This window comes from Pristis pectinata, chromosome 5 (assembly GCF_009764475.1).
Source record: "Pristis pectinata isolate sPriPec2 chromosome 5, sPriPec2.1.pri, whole genome shotgun sequence".
Classification (NCBI taxonomy): domain Eukaryota; kingdom Metazoa; phylum Chordata; class Chondrichthyes; order Rhinopristiformes; family Pristidae; genus Pristis; species Pristis pectinata.
The window spans coordinates 74,615,698-74,631,036 of record NC_067409.1 but is presented as its reverse complement, the minus strand read 5'-3'; the positions used below and the strand labels follow the sequence as shown (position 1 = coordinate 74,631,036).

Sequence of the window (15,339 nt, the reverse complement as noted above, 5' to 3'; positions counted from 1 at the left end):
CCGCAGGTTTGACTTTTTGTGGAAGTTATAATGCGTGCATCTGTAATGGGACAACACACACAAAATGCTGGAGGAACTCAGCAGGTCAGGCAGCATCTATGGAGGGAAATGAACATTTGATGTTTCGGGCCGAGACCCTTCATCAGGACTGGAAAGGAAGAGGGCAGAAGCCAGAATAAGAAGGTGGGGGGAGGGGGAGGGGCACATGCTGGCAGGTGATAGGTGAGTCCAGGTGAGAGGGGGAAGGTAGGTGGGTGGGGGAGAGGAGATGAAAGGGAGTGATGTAAGAAGCTGAGAGATGATAGGTAGAAGAGACAAAGGGCTGAAGAAGGAGGAATCCGGTCGGAGAGGGCAGTGGACCATGGAATAAAGGGAAGGAGGTGGGGAATGGATGGGCAGGTCATGAGGGTGGGGGAGGGGAAAGGGAAGCGGTGAGTGGGCCACAGGAATGAGGGAAAACAAAGGGGAGGAGGGGAGAAAAAGGAAGGGGAAGAGAGGAGGGTTTACAAGAAGCTAGAGAAATCGATGTTGAGGCCATCAGGTTGGAGACCACCGAGGCGGAATATGAGGTATTGTTCCTCCAACCTGTGTCTGGCTTCAACATGGCAGTAGAGAATGCTGTAGATAGACAAGTCAGTATGGGATTGGGATGGGGAACTAAAGTGGGTGGCCACCGTGAGATCCTTGCTTTTGCAGCAGACGGAGCAAAGGTGCTCGATGAAGCAGTCACCCTGTCTGCTTTGGGTCTCACCGATGTAGAGGAGGCCGCACCGGGAGCACCGGATGCAATAAATGACACCCTCGAATTCACAAGTGAAGTGCTGCCTCACCTGGAAGGACTGTCTGGGGCCCTGAATGGTGAAGGGAGGAGGTGTAGGGATAGGTGTAGCACTTGGTATGATTGCAGGGATAAGTGCCGGGAGGGTTATCATTGGGGAGGGACGAGTGGACAAGGGAGTCGCGGAGAGAGCGATTCCTGCGGAAAGTCTTATACAACTGCAACATAACGTCCCAACTCAGTGCCCTGACTGATGAAAGCCAGCGTGCCAAACCCCCCCCTTCTTCATGACCCTACCATGGGTAGGGTTAGTCGTTGTGATGGGAGTGAATCACTTTGAGCAGTGTATGAAGCTTCAGTTACTGGGACTTGGGACTGAGGGGACAATTACTGAGAAGAAGATGCATAAGAGGCCATCAAACCTTGTGACATTATATCTTCATGGTGTGACACCTCACATCAGAAGCACTAGTTATAGGTGTGGCACAGTAGTTAAATCACTAGACTACTAATCCAGAAGCCATTAATCAAAAGACCTGAGTTTAAATCCCACTTTATTAAATTTAATCAATAACCTTGAATTTAAAAGGAAACAGTAATTGTTGCAGGAGTGATGTAAAAAACCCTTCCTTACTTAACCTGGCATTTATGTGACACTAACCCACATTCAGAGATCGCTTAATGAGACACAAGAGACTGCAGATGCTGGAATCTGGCGCAACACACAAAAGATGGAGGGTATGGACCCAAAACATCAACCATCCATTTCCTTCCATAACTGCTGCCTGACCCGCTGAGCTCCTCCAGTATTTTGTGTGTTATGCCACAGTTAGGGGGTGGTAATAAATGGTGGCCTCACATGCTGAAAAATGAATAAATGAAACAAAACCTCCCTGTATGCCTGGAGAGCTTCCTACTGCTTTGGTTAGAGGAGCCTCACCCCCTCTTCTCTCCACCTGGCCCAGCAAATCTGCCTGAGCCTGGTTGGAAAGTGGGCAGAGCCTGCCTCACCGTTCCTCGTATCCTGACATCCCTTCCAGCAGGCAGCCACAGTCACTGGATTGACGTTGTCAGCTAGTTCCGCCCCAGAATGCCCCACACTCTGCCAGTAACACCCACCCTCACAACTCCATACCCTGAGCATTCTGGCTGTAGTTGGTGCTAAATAACTTAAATTGGTGGTAACTATTCACTGGTTAATTTCATGGCATAAAACGTCGTGGTTAGCAGTGACTGACTGATTGTTGAAATCACATTAATGAGATCACTGCATGAATTTTGTATGTGTCCTATGCTGGGTCCAACAAGCTTGGGTTAGTCACACATTGAGATCCCAATTCCCAATCCCCACTGTTAACCAGCTTCAATCCCAAAACCTCCCATTATAACATCCCCGCTTTGTCTTCTGTTCCTCTGGGAATGAACCCAAGTGCATTGGTTTGCACCCTTACCTTTCACTGCTTCATTCAGTGGTTTTTGGATTGCTTTCCCTGATTTCTTGCTCCCCTCCTCCATTTCATGCCTTACTTTAAATGAATAAATGTTCTCATTATTCCTCCTACCACAATGAACAAGCGCGTACTTCATTATGTTATATTGAATTTAATTTGCCATTTATCCACCCACTTTCCAAGCCTTTATGTGTCTTTCTGTATTTTGGTGCAGTCCTCAAAATAATTGGTATTCCTCTCAGTTTGATATCAGCTACAAATTTCAACACCACACCTCCAGGTTCAGAGTCCAGATTATCTTGCATATCATGAATGCCTCTGCTTTGAGCACAAATCTTTGAGAGGGTCTCTTCCCACTTCCTCTTAGCTCTAGAACACAGGAACAGAAGCCTCTGACTTGCTCCTCCATTCTGCCGTTCGTTCAGAGTGTGCCAGATGTGTACCTTAACTCTACCTGACTTTGATGGATGTCGCTATCAACTCTATCTTGTCCCCCCTTGTGCAGTCCTTTCCCACCTACATCTGCAAAGGCTTGCATGCTCTCCACCATTTTAACAACTTCCAATTCTTTCATCATGGACGTCCAGTCCCTACATACATTCATTCCCCATCAGGAAGCCTCGAAGGCCCTCCATTTTTTTCTAGAACACAGATCCAACCAGTTCCCCTCTACTAATACTCTCTTCTGCCTGGCAGAACTTGTGCTTACCCTGAACAACTTCACTTTTGATTCTTCCCACTTTCTACAAATCAGAAGTGTAGCCATAGGCACTTACATGGGCCCAGATATACCTGCCTTTTCGTTGGCTACATGGAGCGGTGTTTCTTCCAAACCTTCTCTGGTACCACTCCCCAACTCTTTCTCCGCTAAGTCGACAACTGCATTGGTGCTGCCCCTGCACCTGTGTGGAACTCATCAATTTCACTACTTTCTTCCATCCCACCGTCAAATTAAAAAAAAGTAATCCAGATGAAGGGTATCAACCTGAAATGTCGACTGTCATTTCCCTCCACAGATGCTGCCTGACTCGCTGAGTTCCTCCAGCAGTTTGTTTTTCGCCTAAGACACCAGCATCTGCAGTCTCGTGTGTCCCTGTCTTGATCCGTATCTATGTCTTTGCCCTTATTGTAGGTGAATAGCAGGAGAATGGGGTGGGGGGAGGTGTTGATGGGTTGATAGGTTACAGGGAAATAAATTGGGGATGAGACTGATGGGAATGCTCCAAGAGCTGCCATAGACTCAATGGGCAGAATGGCCTCCTTCTCAATGAGTTACGGATTCACCCATGGAAACAGGCCCTTTGGCCACAGAATCCATGCTAACCATCAAATACTCATTTTATGTCATAACAAAATATGAGAATGTACAGCGTATTTATCTTGAAAACCATACATTGAGGGGATTTCCTTTAATCCTACCATTTTTTTCTGTACCCAGCTTTCAATCCATACTGTCGTGGGCTTCTCACGTCCACCTCAAAGTAGTCCACCTGAGGTGACTTCCCGGCCATGAATGAATGAATGCACTTGGGTAAGGGCATAAAGTTGGATTTTAAATAGTAGATCTTTAGACTTAAAGTAGAAGCAAACAAATACTTAGATCGGAAAGTTGCTGCAGTAAATTACTACCAGATTATGGGAGGTCACTGAACGTTAACAGAAAAGGCAAAAATAATTCTTCTGTTAAATTTGTCATGGAATGTTCTCCCGCCAAAGCTTTCAAGCTGTTGTGGTGGGGTTTTGGGGAGGGGAGGGCTGGAGGCTATATAGGAGCAATGATGCCTCGTCAGAGAGCTTGGTGCATAGTCTGTAACTTTCCAGACAGCTTGCACTTCAACATCATTGGGATTCACAGAGTCCCCGATCCAGGCTCACACTGGTGTTCAGCAGTGAGACACTATTACAGATATGACTGCTGAATTTGTTTAGCATTTTGGAACCCATTGTTAGGAATTTTTAACTGAAGTATGCAATGATAATACCTCTGAAAATGCAAATATAATGTGGGCAGAAAGTAGTACAGTAGATCAGAGTGTGTGTGTGTGTGTGTGTGTGTGTGTGTGTGTGTGTGTGTGTGTGTGTGTGTGTGTGTGTGTGTGTGTGTGTGTGTCCTGTTACCGCCAGAGGATGTTGTTTATTTATGGAATTAATACTTCTGGGTTGCTTTTTATTAAAGTGCCAAGGGGCGGCTTCCCATTCAGCCAATGAATAAATGTAATTCTACACCAAACATATTAACATTGGTACCAGAGGATTGAAGTTTATTCTGTGAGTAATTAGCTCAGCAAATTGGACTGTGGCAGCAATTCTTTTCTGTCCAGAGTTAACTCTTCTGATACAGCTCCCACCTTGCCATTAAGGAAAGGGTTAATTATTTTGGTTCAGGTGTGCTGTGTACTGCATCTCGGAAACTCTGAGGGATGCATCCTGTCGCCCGGACTGATTAGCGCCTGGACTGTTGATCAGGCTGATTGTGTATGTGTGAGGAAGGGAGAGAAGGTGCAAAGAGCCAACGCGCTGTGCGTGCCCTTCAGTTTATCTAAATTTGGATTGCTTCAAGTCAGAAGGGTCACCACAAGTAGACCGGGGTCTCGTCTCCTGATCTCCTTGTGATGCAGTTCGCTGCTAATCTTTTAGCCTATGGATGGCTTGTTCTGCTTGCACAGAACGGCTCACACCTCCTGCTGTAGAGAAAGACCAGTGCACGGAATGAGTGAGGAGAAGCCCAAGAAGAGGACCCTTTACTTCATGAGGATGAAGCCACTGAAAGAGCCTGTGAACCACAGTGTTTCCTTTGTAATTCAGTGCCACATAGGCAAGGAGATCAAACACATTTGCAGCAACTGTAGCCGTGGAGAGGGAGCTAAAGATGGTAAGGAAGTGTCAGTGCTATCATAGTATGCATTGTTAAGAGCTGTTGCCTTTGTTTAATGTTCTGTGTTGCCTGAACGACTGCTTAAATCATTTATTAATCTGTTATTGCAAAATAGCTTCCATGTGGATCAGCCGGAAGCTGACATGACCTCTTTATGATCTTTCTGTGAGGCAAAATCAGGCATTCTGAAGCTTTACAGACTAATGTGTCTAGGATCGTTCCTTGTAGCTTTTAGTTGATGCTCAAAATCAAGATTTTAGTAATCAATCAGCAATACATTTTAATATGTGGTGTTGCAGTTACACAAATATTGGTGTATCTAAAACAGTGCATGTAAAGAGAATCTGGCTTCCAGTGTTAGCAGTAATAAACACAAGCTGTTCAAGGGTAAGCATATTACACAAATAACTCTGTGTTGAGGGCTGGCGGCAGGGTATCAGGGTTTGGTATCAGAAATTAGCTATTAATAATCATTGGGCACTAATGGGGTGCAGTGATATGAGGCAGAAGGAGATATTTTTGTACTTTAGGCTGATCGCTGCAGCAGAGGTAGAATGCTGAACATTGCGGTCTCCTCTCAGCTCTCTGACTGCAGTCAGTAGTAATCTCGGTGCAAGAACCCAGCTCTGTTTCTGTGGGAGCTCCTGGAGCAGCTATTTATTCACTCATTCACAATAAGAACTCCAGGGTCAGTGTTGTGAATTATGTAACTGGAACGGTTGTGAGATTACCCTATTTTGTATTGTCAGTGTAACTGGCAGCCATCTAGGAGCATCACAGCCAGACTTTTTACATCTATTTATACTTTGTTGTTTTTCTCAAATAAGTGATCTCAGCCCTATCAAAATAAAAGCCATTTGATGCATGTGTTCTGTGTAATAGGTCTAACACTAACACACCATTTCACCTCATTCTTAATGCGAGTTTGAAGATACCAATTAGATTAACTACAATGGCTTAAAATGTTGAGAGAAATGTGTGTGTTAATAAAGATACTGAGAGAGCCTGCACTAGCTCGTTCTTAATATGAAGATTAGCAAGTTAATAGTTTATTCATGATCTTCTCTCCTTCTAAAAATAGAGCCCTGTCATCTTCACAACAGGCGTTAATGCAATTATATTTCAGCAAAGTGAAAATGTGGAACAATTTCTCTTTTTGTATTAGATGTACCATTCTTCAATCTTGATGACAGGTGTGGACCTGTCCTTGCAGTTGGTCATTATGACTCCAGGCTCCTGACGGGGAAGCTGACCTCTGACATAAAGATTTGGAAGCTTCTGGTGGATGGCCAGCATTTCCCCAGCGTACTTAGTTACCAATTAAGGTTCCCCGCTGACAACACGGCTGCAGGAAATCAGTCAGAGTCACAGAGCAATACTTCACAGAAACAGGCCCTTCGGTCCAACTCATCCATGCCAACCAAGGTGCCCATCTAAGCTAGTCCTATTTGCCTGCGTTTGTTCCATTCCCTCTTAACCTTTCCTATCCATGTACCTGTCCAAATATCTTAAAAATGTTGATATTGTACCTGCCTCAACCACTTCCTCCAGCAGCTCCACCCTCTGTGTGAAAAAGTTGCCCCTCGGGTCCCTTTTAAATCTTTCCCCACTCACCTTAAACCTATACCCACTAGGTTTTGATTCCTTTTCCCTGATAAAAAGACTGTGCCCATTCACCTTATCTATGCCCCTCATGATTTTATATATCTCTATATAAGGTCACCCCTCAGTCTCGTACACGCCAAGGAATAAGTCCTAGCCTGCTTAGCCTCTCCATATAGCTCAGGCCCTTGATTCCTGGAAACACTCTCGTAAATCTTCTTTGCACTCTTTCCAGTTTAATGACGTCTTTGCCCTGCTAAACAGTCTCCAGGTCAGGGCAAGCAGGTGTTGGTGTTAGTGGAATAATGTCCCACCCCTAGTATGGCTGTACTCTTCACTAGGTGTTACTGATATCTGCGGTTGAACAACCTAATTCAAAAGCTGCTTGTATTTTTGTTTCTTCACGGAATATGGATGTCACTGGCAATGACATCATGTATTGTCCATCCCTGGTTGCCCCTGAACCAAGGAGAACTAAGTCAACCGGCATAGTGGACTTCCTTCTCTGGAGGACCTCAGTGAACCAGGGTTTTTACAAAAGCCCGGCACTTTTACAGTCACTGTTACTGACACAAGTATTAATTTCAGATTTATCTGCAGGTCATCCCCAGGTTATGGCAGGGTTCCGTTCCTGAGAACTGTTCGTAACCCAAACAGTTGGCAAATGGGAAATGCGGCCACGAACCGAGTTCCCACATGGCAGAAGATGCTGCAGCCCTGCAGCAGCCGGCAAATCCATCCCACCGGTCTCCCAAATACTTGTCAGTATGTACGGGCTATGCATAGGTTGGTGTTCGTGAGCTGGGGGGACCTGGAATTGCATGAATTTCAAGTGCCCAGCTGCCCTGGTGGAGTTCACACTGAATCAAGGGCCCAAAACTTGTCTGCTTGTCCGGTAACTTATAAGATAAGATATCTTTATTATTCACATGTACATTGAAACACACAGTGAAATACATCTTTTGCGTAGAGTGTTCTGGGGGCAGCCTGCAAGTGTCGCCACACTTCCGGCACCAACATAGCATGCCCACAACTTCCTAACCTGTACGTCTTTGGAATGTGGGAGGAAATCGGAGGAAACCCACACAGACACATGGGGAGAATGTACAAACTCCTTACAGACAGCGGCCAGAATTGAACTGGCGCTGTAATAGCATTACGCATCATGCCCAGCCACCTGATTGGTAGAACATTTATATGTCATAATACAACTTCATTTCACTAGTCACTAGTTTGCACTGGGTGGAATTGGTATTGGTTTATTATTGTCACGTGTACAAGATACAGTGAAAAGCTCTTGTTTGCAGACAGATCATGCCATACATAAGTACATTGAGGTAGTAAAAAGGAAAACAGAATGCAGAATATAGTATTGCAGTAACAAAGAAAGTGCAGTGCAGGTGGACAAATAAAGTGCAAGGGCCATGATGAGATCAAGGGTTCATCTTTTAGTGTATGACAGGTCCATTCAAGAGTCTGATAACAGTGGGATAGAAGCTGTCCTTGAGCCTGGTGGTTTGTGCTCTCAAGCTTTTGTATCTTCTGCACGACGGAAGGGGGGAGAAGAGAGAATGACTGGGGTGGAGAGGTCCTTGATTATGTTGGCTGCTTTTCCAAGGCAGCGAGAAGTGTAGACAGAGTCAACGGAGGGGAGGCTGCTTTATGTGATAGACTGGGCTACATTCACAACTCTCTGCAATTTCTTGAGGTCTTGGACAGAGCAGTTGCCGTAGCAAGCTGTGATGCATCTGGATAGGATGCTTTCTATGGTGCAGCTATAAATGTTGGTGTAAAATGGATATCGAACATGGGGATCTCTCCTGCTGCTGTATACCCACAGCAGTGCACCACCTGGGATATGCAGCCCAGCTTAACACTGAGCAGTGTGTAGTTTCCCATTTAACAACAGAATGTAATTTTTGTGTCGAGCTGCTTAAGCAATATTATTTATTATTGTGAGACATCGCTCATAGTCAGTGCTCTGGGTGTTGGTATTTTCAGGGCACAGGTCTCTCAGAGGTTATTCCAGACTGACAGCTGTCTGAGAAAACATGAAGTTGCCTTACGAAAGAGAGTGACCTGGTTCCATCTCTTTCTAACACTAAAGACTTTCATAATGTATTATATAGTGTTTCCAGCGAGAAGCAGGGCACTGGGCCAGTGGACCCATGCTGGCTTTGATGCTCCACATGAGAGTCCCCCACTGAAAGACAGTGTAACTCAATCTAAAGTCATAGGTCATACAGCACAGGAACAGGCCCTTCAGCCCACTGAGTCCGCACTGACCATCAAACACCCATCTATGCTAACCCCACATGAATCCCAATTTATTCTCCCCACATTCCCATCAACTCCCATCACCCACATACAAGGGGCAATTTACAACGGCCAATTAACGTACCAAAAAGTAAACTGTTGGAGGAACTCAGCAGGTCAGGCAGTATCTGTGGAGGGAAATGGACAGTTGACATTTCGGGTCGAGTCGCTTCACCTGAAGCTTCAAGCACACAGGAAGGGCTGAGCACCTTGTCTTACAGAGACACCAGGCCTCCGTCATGAAATGGTACACGCAGTTTTTTTCTCAATGTGTGGTTGGGAACAGTCCAGATGAAGGTGCTGACCCGCTGACTTCCTCCAGCAGCTTGTCTTTTGCTCCAGTTTCCAGCATCTGCAGTCTCCTGTGTCTCCAATTAACCCACCAACCCACAAATCACTAGGGTGTGGGAGGAAACTGGAGCACACGGGGGAAACTTACGCGGTCACAGGGAGAACGTGCAAACTCCACACAGACTTACCCTGCATTTTCTTTCTTCTTCATGTACTTTAACAGCCTCCCTTAAACACTTCTACAGCAGAGACACAAGAGAATGCAGATGCTGGAATCTGAAGCAACAAGCTTCTACAGTACTTCCCTCGCCCAACCCCAGTGGTAATAGGCTTCACATTCTCATCACTCTTGGCTAAAGACATTTCTTCTGATTTGTAAATGAAGACCTTAAACGAGACTCTTCACAGGTCACTCATATAACAGGAAACAAATTTCCTGCATTATGTCTGCGGTATATTAATCTGACATTATAAATCTGTCGCGATCCCTCTTTTGATTTTAAACTAGGTGAATATTTTAGGCCCACTTATTGTGCCACATCCTAAACGGGTCACATGACTGTCAGCTCTGTCCTCTGGACTACAACCTGCACAGCCCACAGAGAAATAGAACTAAAACAAACTATACACCTCTAAGATATGTGCAAGCGTGAATGTGGTTAACGTTTTAGTAATTTGCATAATCTACATTTTGCAAGAGAGCCTTTTTCTTTTGGAATGTAATTCAATTCTAGATTGCTGCACTCATCAAGTGCTTCCAAGAGTAGGGTTACATTTTGTTAATTGACCTGTCAATAACACAAACCCAAGGTACTGATTTACAATTTGACCTACAAGTGAACCTACCATTCATTTCAAGTGCTCAGGAAGGCCTTGTGCATCTTGCCTTACAAAGACACCAGGCCTCCCTGAAGAGATGGGTACACGCCATTTTTTTGTTAAGGCATGGTTGGGGCAAGGCAGGTTAAGAACAACACCTCGTATTATGCTTGGGTAGTCTACAACCCAGTATATGAAGATTGATTTTTCCAATTTAAGGTAATCCACACCCCCTGTGTGCCTTGGAGACACAGGAGACTGCAGATGCTGGAATCTGGAGCAACACACAAAATGCTGGAGGAACTCAGCGGGTAAGGCAGCATCTGTGGAGGGAAATGGACGGTCAACATTTTGGGTCATGACCCTTCATCAGTCCAAGGGTCTCCACCCTGTCCATTTCCCTCCATAGATGCTGCCTGACCCGCTGAGTTCCTCCAACATCCCGTGTTCCTTTCCCATTCCCACCAGTCCACCCAGGGCCTCTCTCCCTTTGTTCACCTCTTCCATCTCTCCCCCACCTGGATCCATCTGCCCCTCACCTACACACCTACCACCTGGGTTTCTTCTCTCGCCCTACCGTTCCTATCCCCTCTCCCATCTGGTTCCATCTGCCTATCATTCTTCCCTTATTGGGTTCCACTTATCAACTTTGAACCTTTTGTCTCTAAATCCCCCTGTCCCTGTCCTCTCCCTGGCTCTATCTGTCCACCATGCCACCTCACTTGGTTCCACCTATCACCCCTCCCTCTTGCCCCTTCATACTGGCTATCTACACTCTCAGTCCTGATGCAGGGTCTCGACCTGAAAGGTTGACCATCCCTTTCCCTCCTCAGATGCTGCCTGACCCACTGTGTTCCTCCAGCAGACTGTTCTTTCACTCCAACAGGGTGGCTTAACAGAACAGGAGGCATCGTCAATGTGCAGGGAGGGCCAGACTGCATAATCCAGTCCCAACAAGTACCAATTTATTTTACAAATAAAGGATTCATTTCTTGGATTCTACTGTCAACATTCATGAAAATTAAGGATGTGGGAGCAGCAATGCACAGCTGGGGTGAGCAAGGCCTCCAGGCTTTTCTTCAGCCCGCTGTCCTGTTTCAGAGTGTAGCTGCCGCTCTAATGTCACCAGCTTGGGCCGCCACAGTGGCACAGCTGGTAGAGCTGCTGCATCACAGCGCCAGAGACTCGGGTCCTGTCCGTGTGGGGTTTGCATGTTCTCCCTGTGACCTCGTGGGTTTCCTCCAAGGGCTCGGGTTTCCTCCAAGGGCTCTGGTTTCCTCCCACGTCCCAAAGATGTGCGGGTTGGTCGGTTAATTGGCTACTGTAAGTTAGAGTGTAGGTGAGTGGTAGACTCAAGGGGGGGGGGGGTGGTGGGCTGTTGATGGGAATGTGGGGAAAATAAAAAATAGGATTGATGTAGGATTAGTGTGAATGGGTGGTTGATGGTCAGCACAGGCTCAGTGGGCTGAAGGGCCTGTTTCTGTGCAGTGTGACTCTGTGGCTCTATAAGTGATGCTCCACTGCTTCTTGCCACTGACTTCAGCCTGCACAAGTCACACTGTCATTCATTCCAACGCCTCACATTGTGCAGGTAAATCTCAGCAAACCCGCCAGTGTCCTTCAGTTCCCCAGGGCTCGAGCTTACAGGGAGCTGTTTGTAGTACTCGTGAGATATAATTGGATCAACCTGTGTCAGGTTACACGATTGATTTCAATGGAAGGAAACCTATGTAATTAGCTGTAGTAAATAATAGTTAATTCAGATTAATTGACTTGTCAAAGTATTTTAACTTATTAAATTTTTTTAAGCAAAATTCTTAATTTTTGTTTAATCTTTTTGAATAAGTTGTGGTAGACAAAAACACAGAATTGAGATTATAGCCAGACCACAAATGATGTTATTGAATGGGGGCACAAAAGTTTTCGGAAATCACATGGGACTGTTGAAGGGTTTCGACCCTAAACATTGACTATCCACTTCCCTCCATAGATGCTGCCTGACCTGCTGAGTTCCTCCAGCGCTTTGTGTGTTGTTGAATGGGGCAGCAGGCTAAAGGAGCTGACTGGACATGTTACATCTCTCTGGTTGAGGAAGTGCATGCCTTAGCCTGTGGTCGAGGTGCTTTCAGCCTTTGTGGGTTAGGTTTGTTCTGGCCCTGCCCACGTGGAAGGTCCCACTGACGGAGCTGGCTCTGGAGTGCACGTTGGAGCAGGCGAAGTTTGAGCTATCTCCAGAGGTTAGTGTGGGTAGCCCACAGTTTCCGGCCTGATGGTGTTTGGCGCTGAATGTTGTCCTGGGGTCACTGACCACTTCTGGACCCCCTGACCTACAATACTGTGACGTTTCTAACCTTATGAGCAGCCTTTTCACTTACTTATTCTGAGCAGCATCACCAAAGTTCAAATTCAAATTTATTGTCACAGGCGTACATACACAGGGTATAAATGGAGTAACAGCACAATACAATACAAGATGAGGACAAACATAAGTTAGCATAAACTTAAATTAACATAAATTATACATAATTTACACGGTGCAAAATAAGAAATATAAACATAACAACACTAGTGCAAGATTGAGAGAGAGAAAATGAATATAGTCCAAGGTAGTGTTAGAGTTTTTCAGAACCCGATGGCAGTGGGGAAGAAGCTGTTGTTGAACCTTGAGGTGTGGGTCTTCTGGCTCCTGTACCTCCTGCCTGATGGCAACATCGAGAAGAGGGCATGGCCCGGATGGTAGGGGTCCCTGATGATGGATGTTGCCTTCCTGAGACATCGCCTTTTGTAGGTGTCCTCGACGGTGGGGAGAGCTGTACCCATGATGGAACTATCTGAGTCCACCTCTTTCTGTAGCCTCTTGCATTGGAGGTTCCATGCCAGGCTGTGATGCAACCAGTCAGAATGCTTTCCACTGTACATCTATAGAAGTTTGTCAGTCTTTGATGACATGCCAAATCTCCTTAAAGTTGTCTGAAGCTCTGGTTAGACTGCTTCTGTGACATTGTGTATAGTTCTGCACCTTGCATTTCAGCAGCGATCGTTTGCTTGTCAGTGGAATGCAATGCAAGTTCAGACAACAAAGATACCGGGGCTAAACCGGTTAACCATTGAAGGCAGGTTGCATGGAGGTTTCTTTCATTCACTTGAGAAGATTAACAGGTGACTTAGATAGAACATAGAACAGTACAGCCCACAATGTTGTGCTGAACCAATTAAGCTAATGACACCTAATTGCCTGCACATGATCCATATCCCTCCATTCTCTGCAGATTCCTGTGTCTAAGAGCCTCTTAAACACCACTATCATATCTGCTTCCACCACCACCCCTGGCAGCACATTCCAGGCACCCACCACTCTCTGTGTAAAAAAAAATTTTGCCATGCACATCTTCTTTGAACTTCCCCCTCTCACCTTAAATGCATGCTCTCTAATACTGAACTGAATTGAGGTATTTAAAATGATTAAAAGATTGATGAGGTAAATGAAGAGAAACATGCCTCAGGCAGGAGAGTACAAAACTGGAAATAATAACCTTAAGGTTTGACGTGGGTCGCTCGGTGAAGGTCGGAAGCACTTATTCACACAGTGTGTGTGGAAATCTGGAACACTCTCTCCCAGAGAAAACAGCTAAAGTCTGTCCAATTGGAAAGTACCCAACTGATGAATTACTGTTACTTAAGGTATAAGGGAACATGGAGCTAAGGCACACAGGTACAGAAGACTCCTGATCAATATAAACTTGAGGGGCTTAATGGCCTATCTCTGTTCCAATGAAAGATATGCTTGCTTTTGTTAAAACCTTTACAGATTTAGGGTGGTGCAGTGAATCAGCCAGTAGTTCTGCTGCCTCACAGCTCCAGCGACCCAGGTTCAATCTTGACTTCACCTGCTGCCTGTGTGGAGTTCATACCTTCTGCCTGTGTGGAGTTCATACCTTCTCCCTGTGGTTTCCTCCCACATCCCCAAAGGAGTGCATGCTGGTAGGTTAATTAGCCACTGTAAGTTGCTACGTGCCCTTGTGTAAGATTCTCCCAGTAGTGGCAACATCTCATTATCTCCCGTCATGCCCACTTATGATTTTACAAAAGACCCCCCCCCCTCCCCACCAGCCCCATTCTTCTAAACTCCAAAGACTATAGATCTAATTTCTTCCACCGCTCATGATAGGACAGCCCTCTCATTCCATGTATTAGCGAATTAGCTAGCGGATCTCTTCTGGACTGCCTCCAACGCCAGTATATCATTTCTTAAATAAGGGGGTCAAGACCTGCACCCACAAGAAAACTTCCAAGAAATGATACATTCTGACAAAACTTCACAAGGCACTTCACAGAAACATGAGGAAAAACCTGGAGCAAATAGACTTAGTGAACACACTCTCCATGACTCCCTTGTCCACTCATTCTGCTAAGTGTCTGAAGCTCTGTTTAGACTGCTTCTATATGACAGTGGCATTTAAGAGGCTCTTAGACACGTGAATATGCAGAGAATGAAGGGATATGGATCACGTGCAGGCAATTAGGTGTCATTAGCTTAATTAGTTCGGCACAACATCGTGGGCTGTACTGTTTTATGTTCTATCTGAGTCGCCTGTTAATCTTCTCAAGTGAATAAAAGAAACCTCCATGCAACCTGTCTTCGACGGTTAACCCATTTAGCTCTGGTATCTTTTTGTTGTCTGAACATGCATTGCATTCTGCTGACAGGCAATCGATCGCTGCTGAAATGCAAGGTGCACAACTATACACAACCATCCTGCAACCGCACTAAGTGTTAGACCTGCCCCCTACACCTCCTCCCTCACCACTATCCAGGGCCCTAAACAGTCCTTCCAGGTGAGGCAGTCCTTCACATGTGAATCCATTGACATCATTTATTTCATCCAGTGTTCCCGGTGCAGCCCCTTCTATGTTGGTGAGACCCAACGCAGATTGGGGGACCACTTCGTCGAGCACCTTCACTCTGTCTGCCATACCAGCAGGGATCTCCCGAGGGCCAGCCATTTTAATTCCACGTCCCATTCCCTCACGGACATGTCTCTCCACGGCCTCTTCCACTGCTGGGTTGAGGCTAGTCCCAGATTAGAGGAACAACACCTCATATTCTGCCTTGGCAGTCTCCAACCTGATGGCATGAACGTTGAATTCTCTAACTTCCGGTAACCACTCCCCCTTGGCCCTCCCCACCCCCCCCCCCCTTTTTTCCT

General features: G+C 45.9%; 1 protein-coding gene across 7 annotated transcripts in view; it reads left to right on the top strand.

Annotated features, from left to right (window-relative positions):
* The window catches only part of phactr1 (phosphatase and actin regulator 1), a 292,118-nt gene that overhangs the window by 141,793 nt on the left and 134,986 nt on the right, over nt 1-15,339 (top strand). For 2 of the 7 annotated variants that reach the window (XM_052016090.1, XM_052016088.1), the window contains exon 1: nt 4,738-5,101. The exons of 4 other annotated variants lie outside the window; for them this stretch is intronic. In XM_052016090.1, coding sequence (XP_051872050.1) covers nt 4,870-5,101 — 232 coding nt within the window. In that variant the 5' untranslated portion in view covers nt 4,738-4,869. Of the gene's footprint in view, nt 1-3,667; nt 3,761-4,737; nt 5,102-15,339 lie in introns of those variants that run through there. One more of the 7 variants, XM_052016091.1, reaches the window with a different exon arrangement.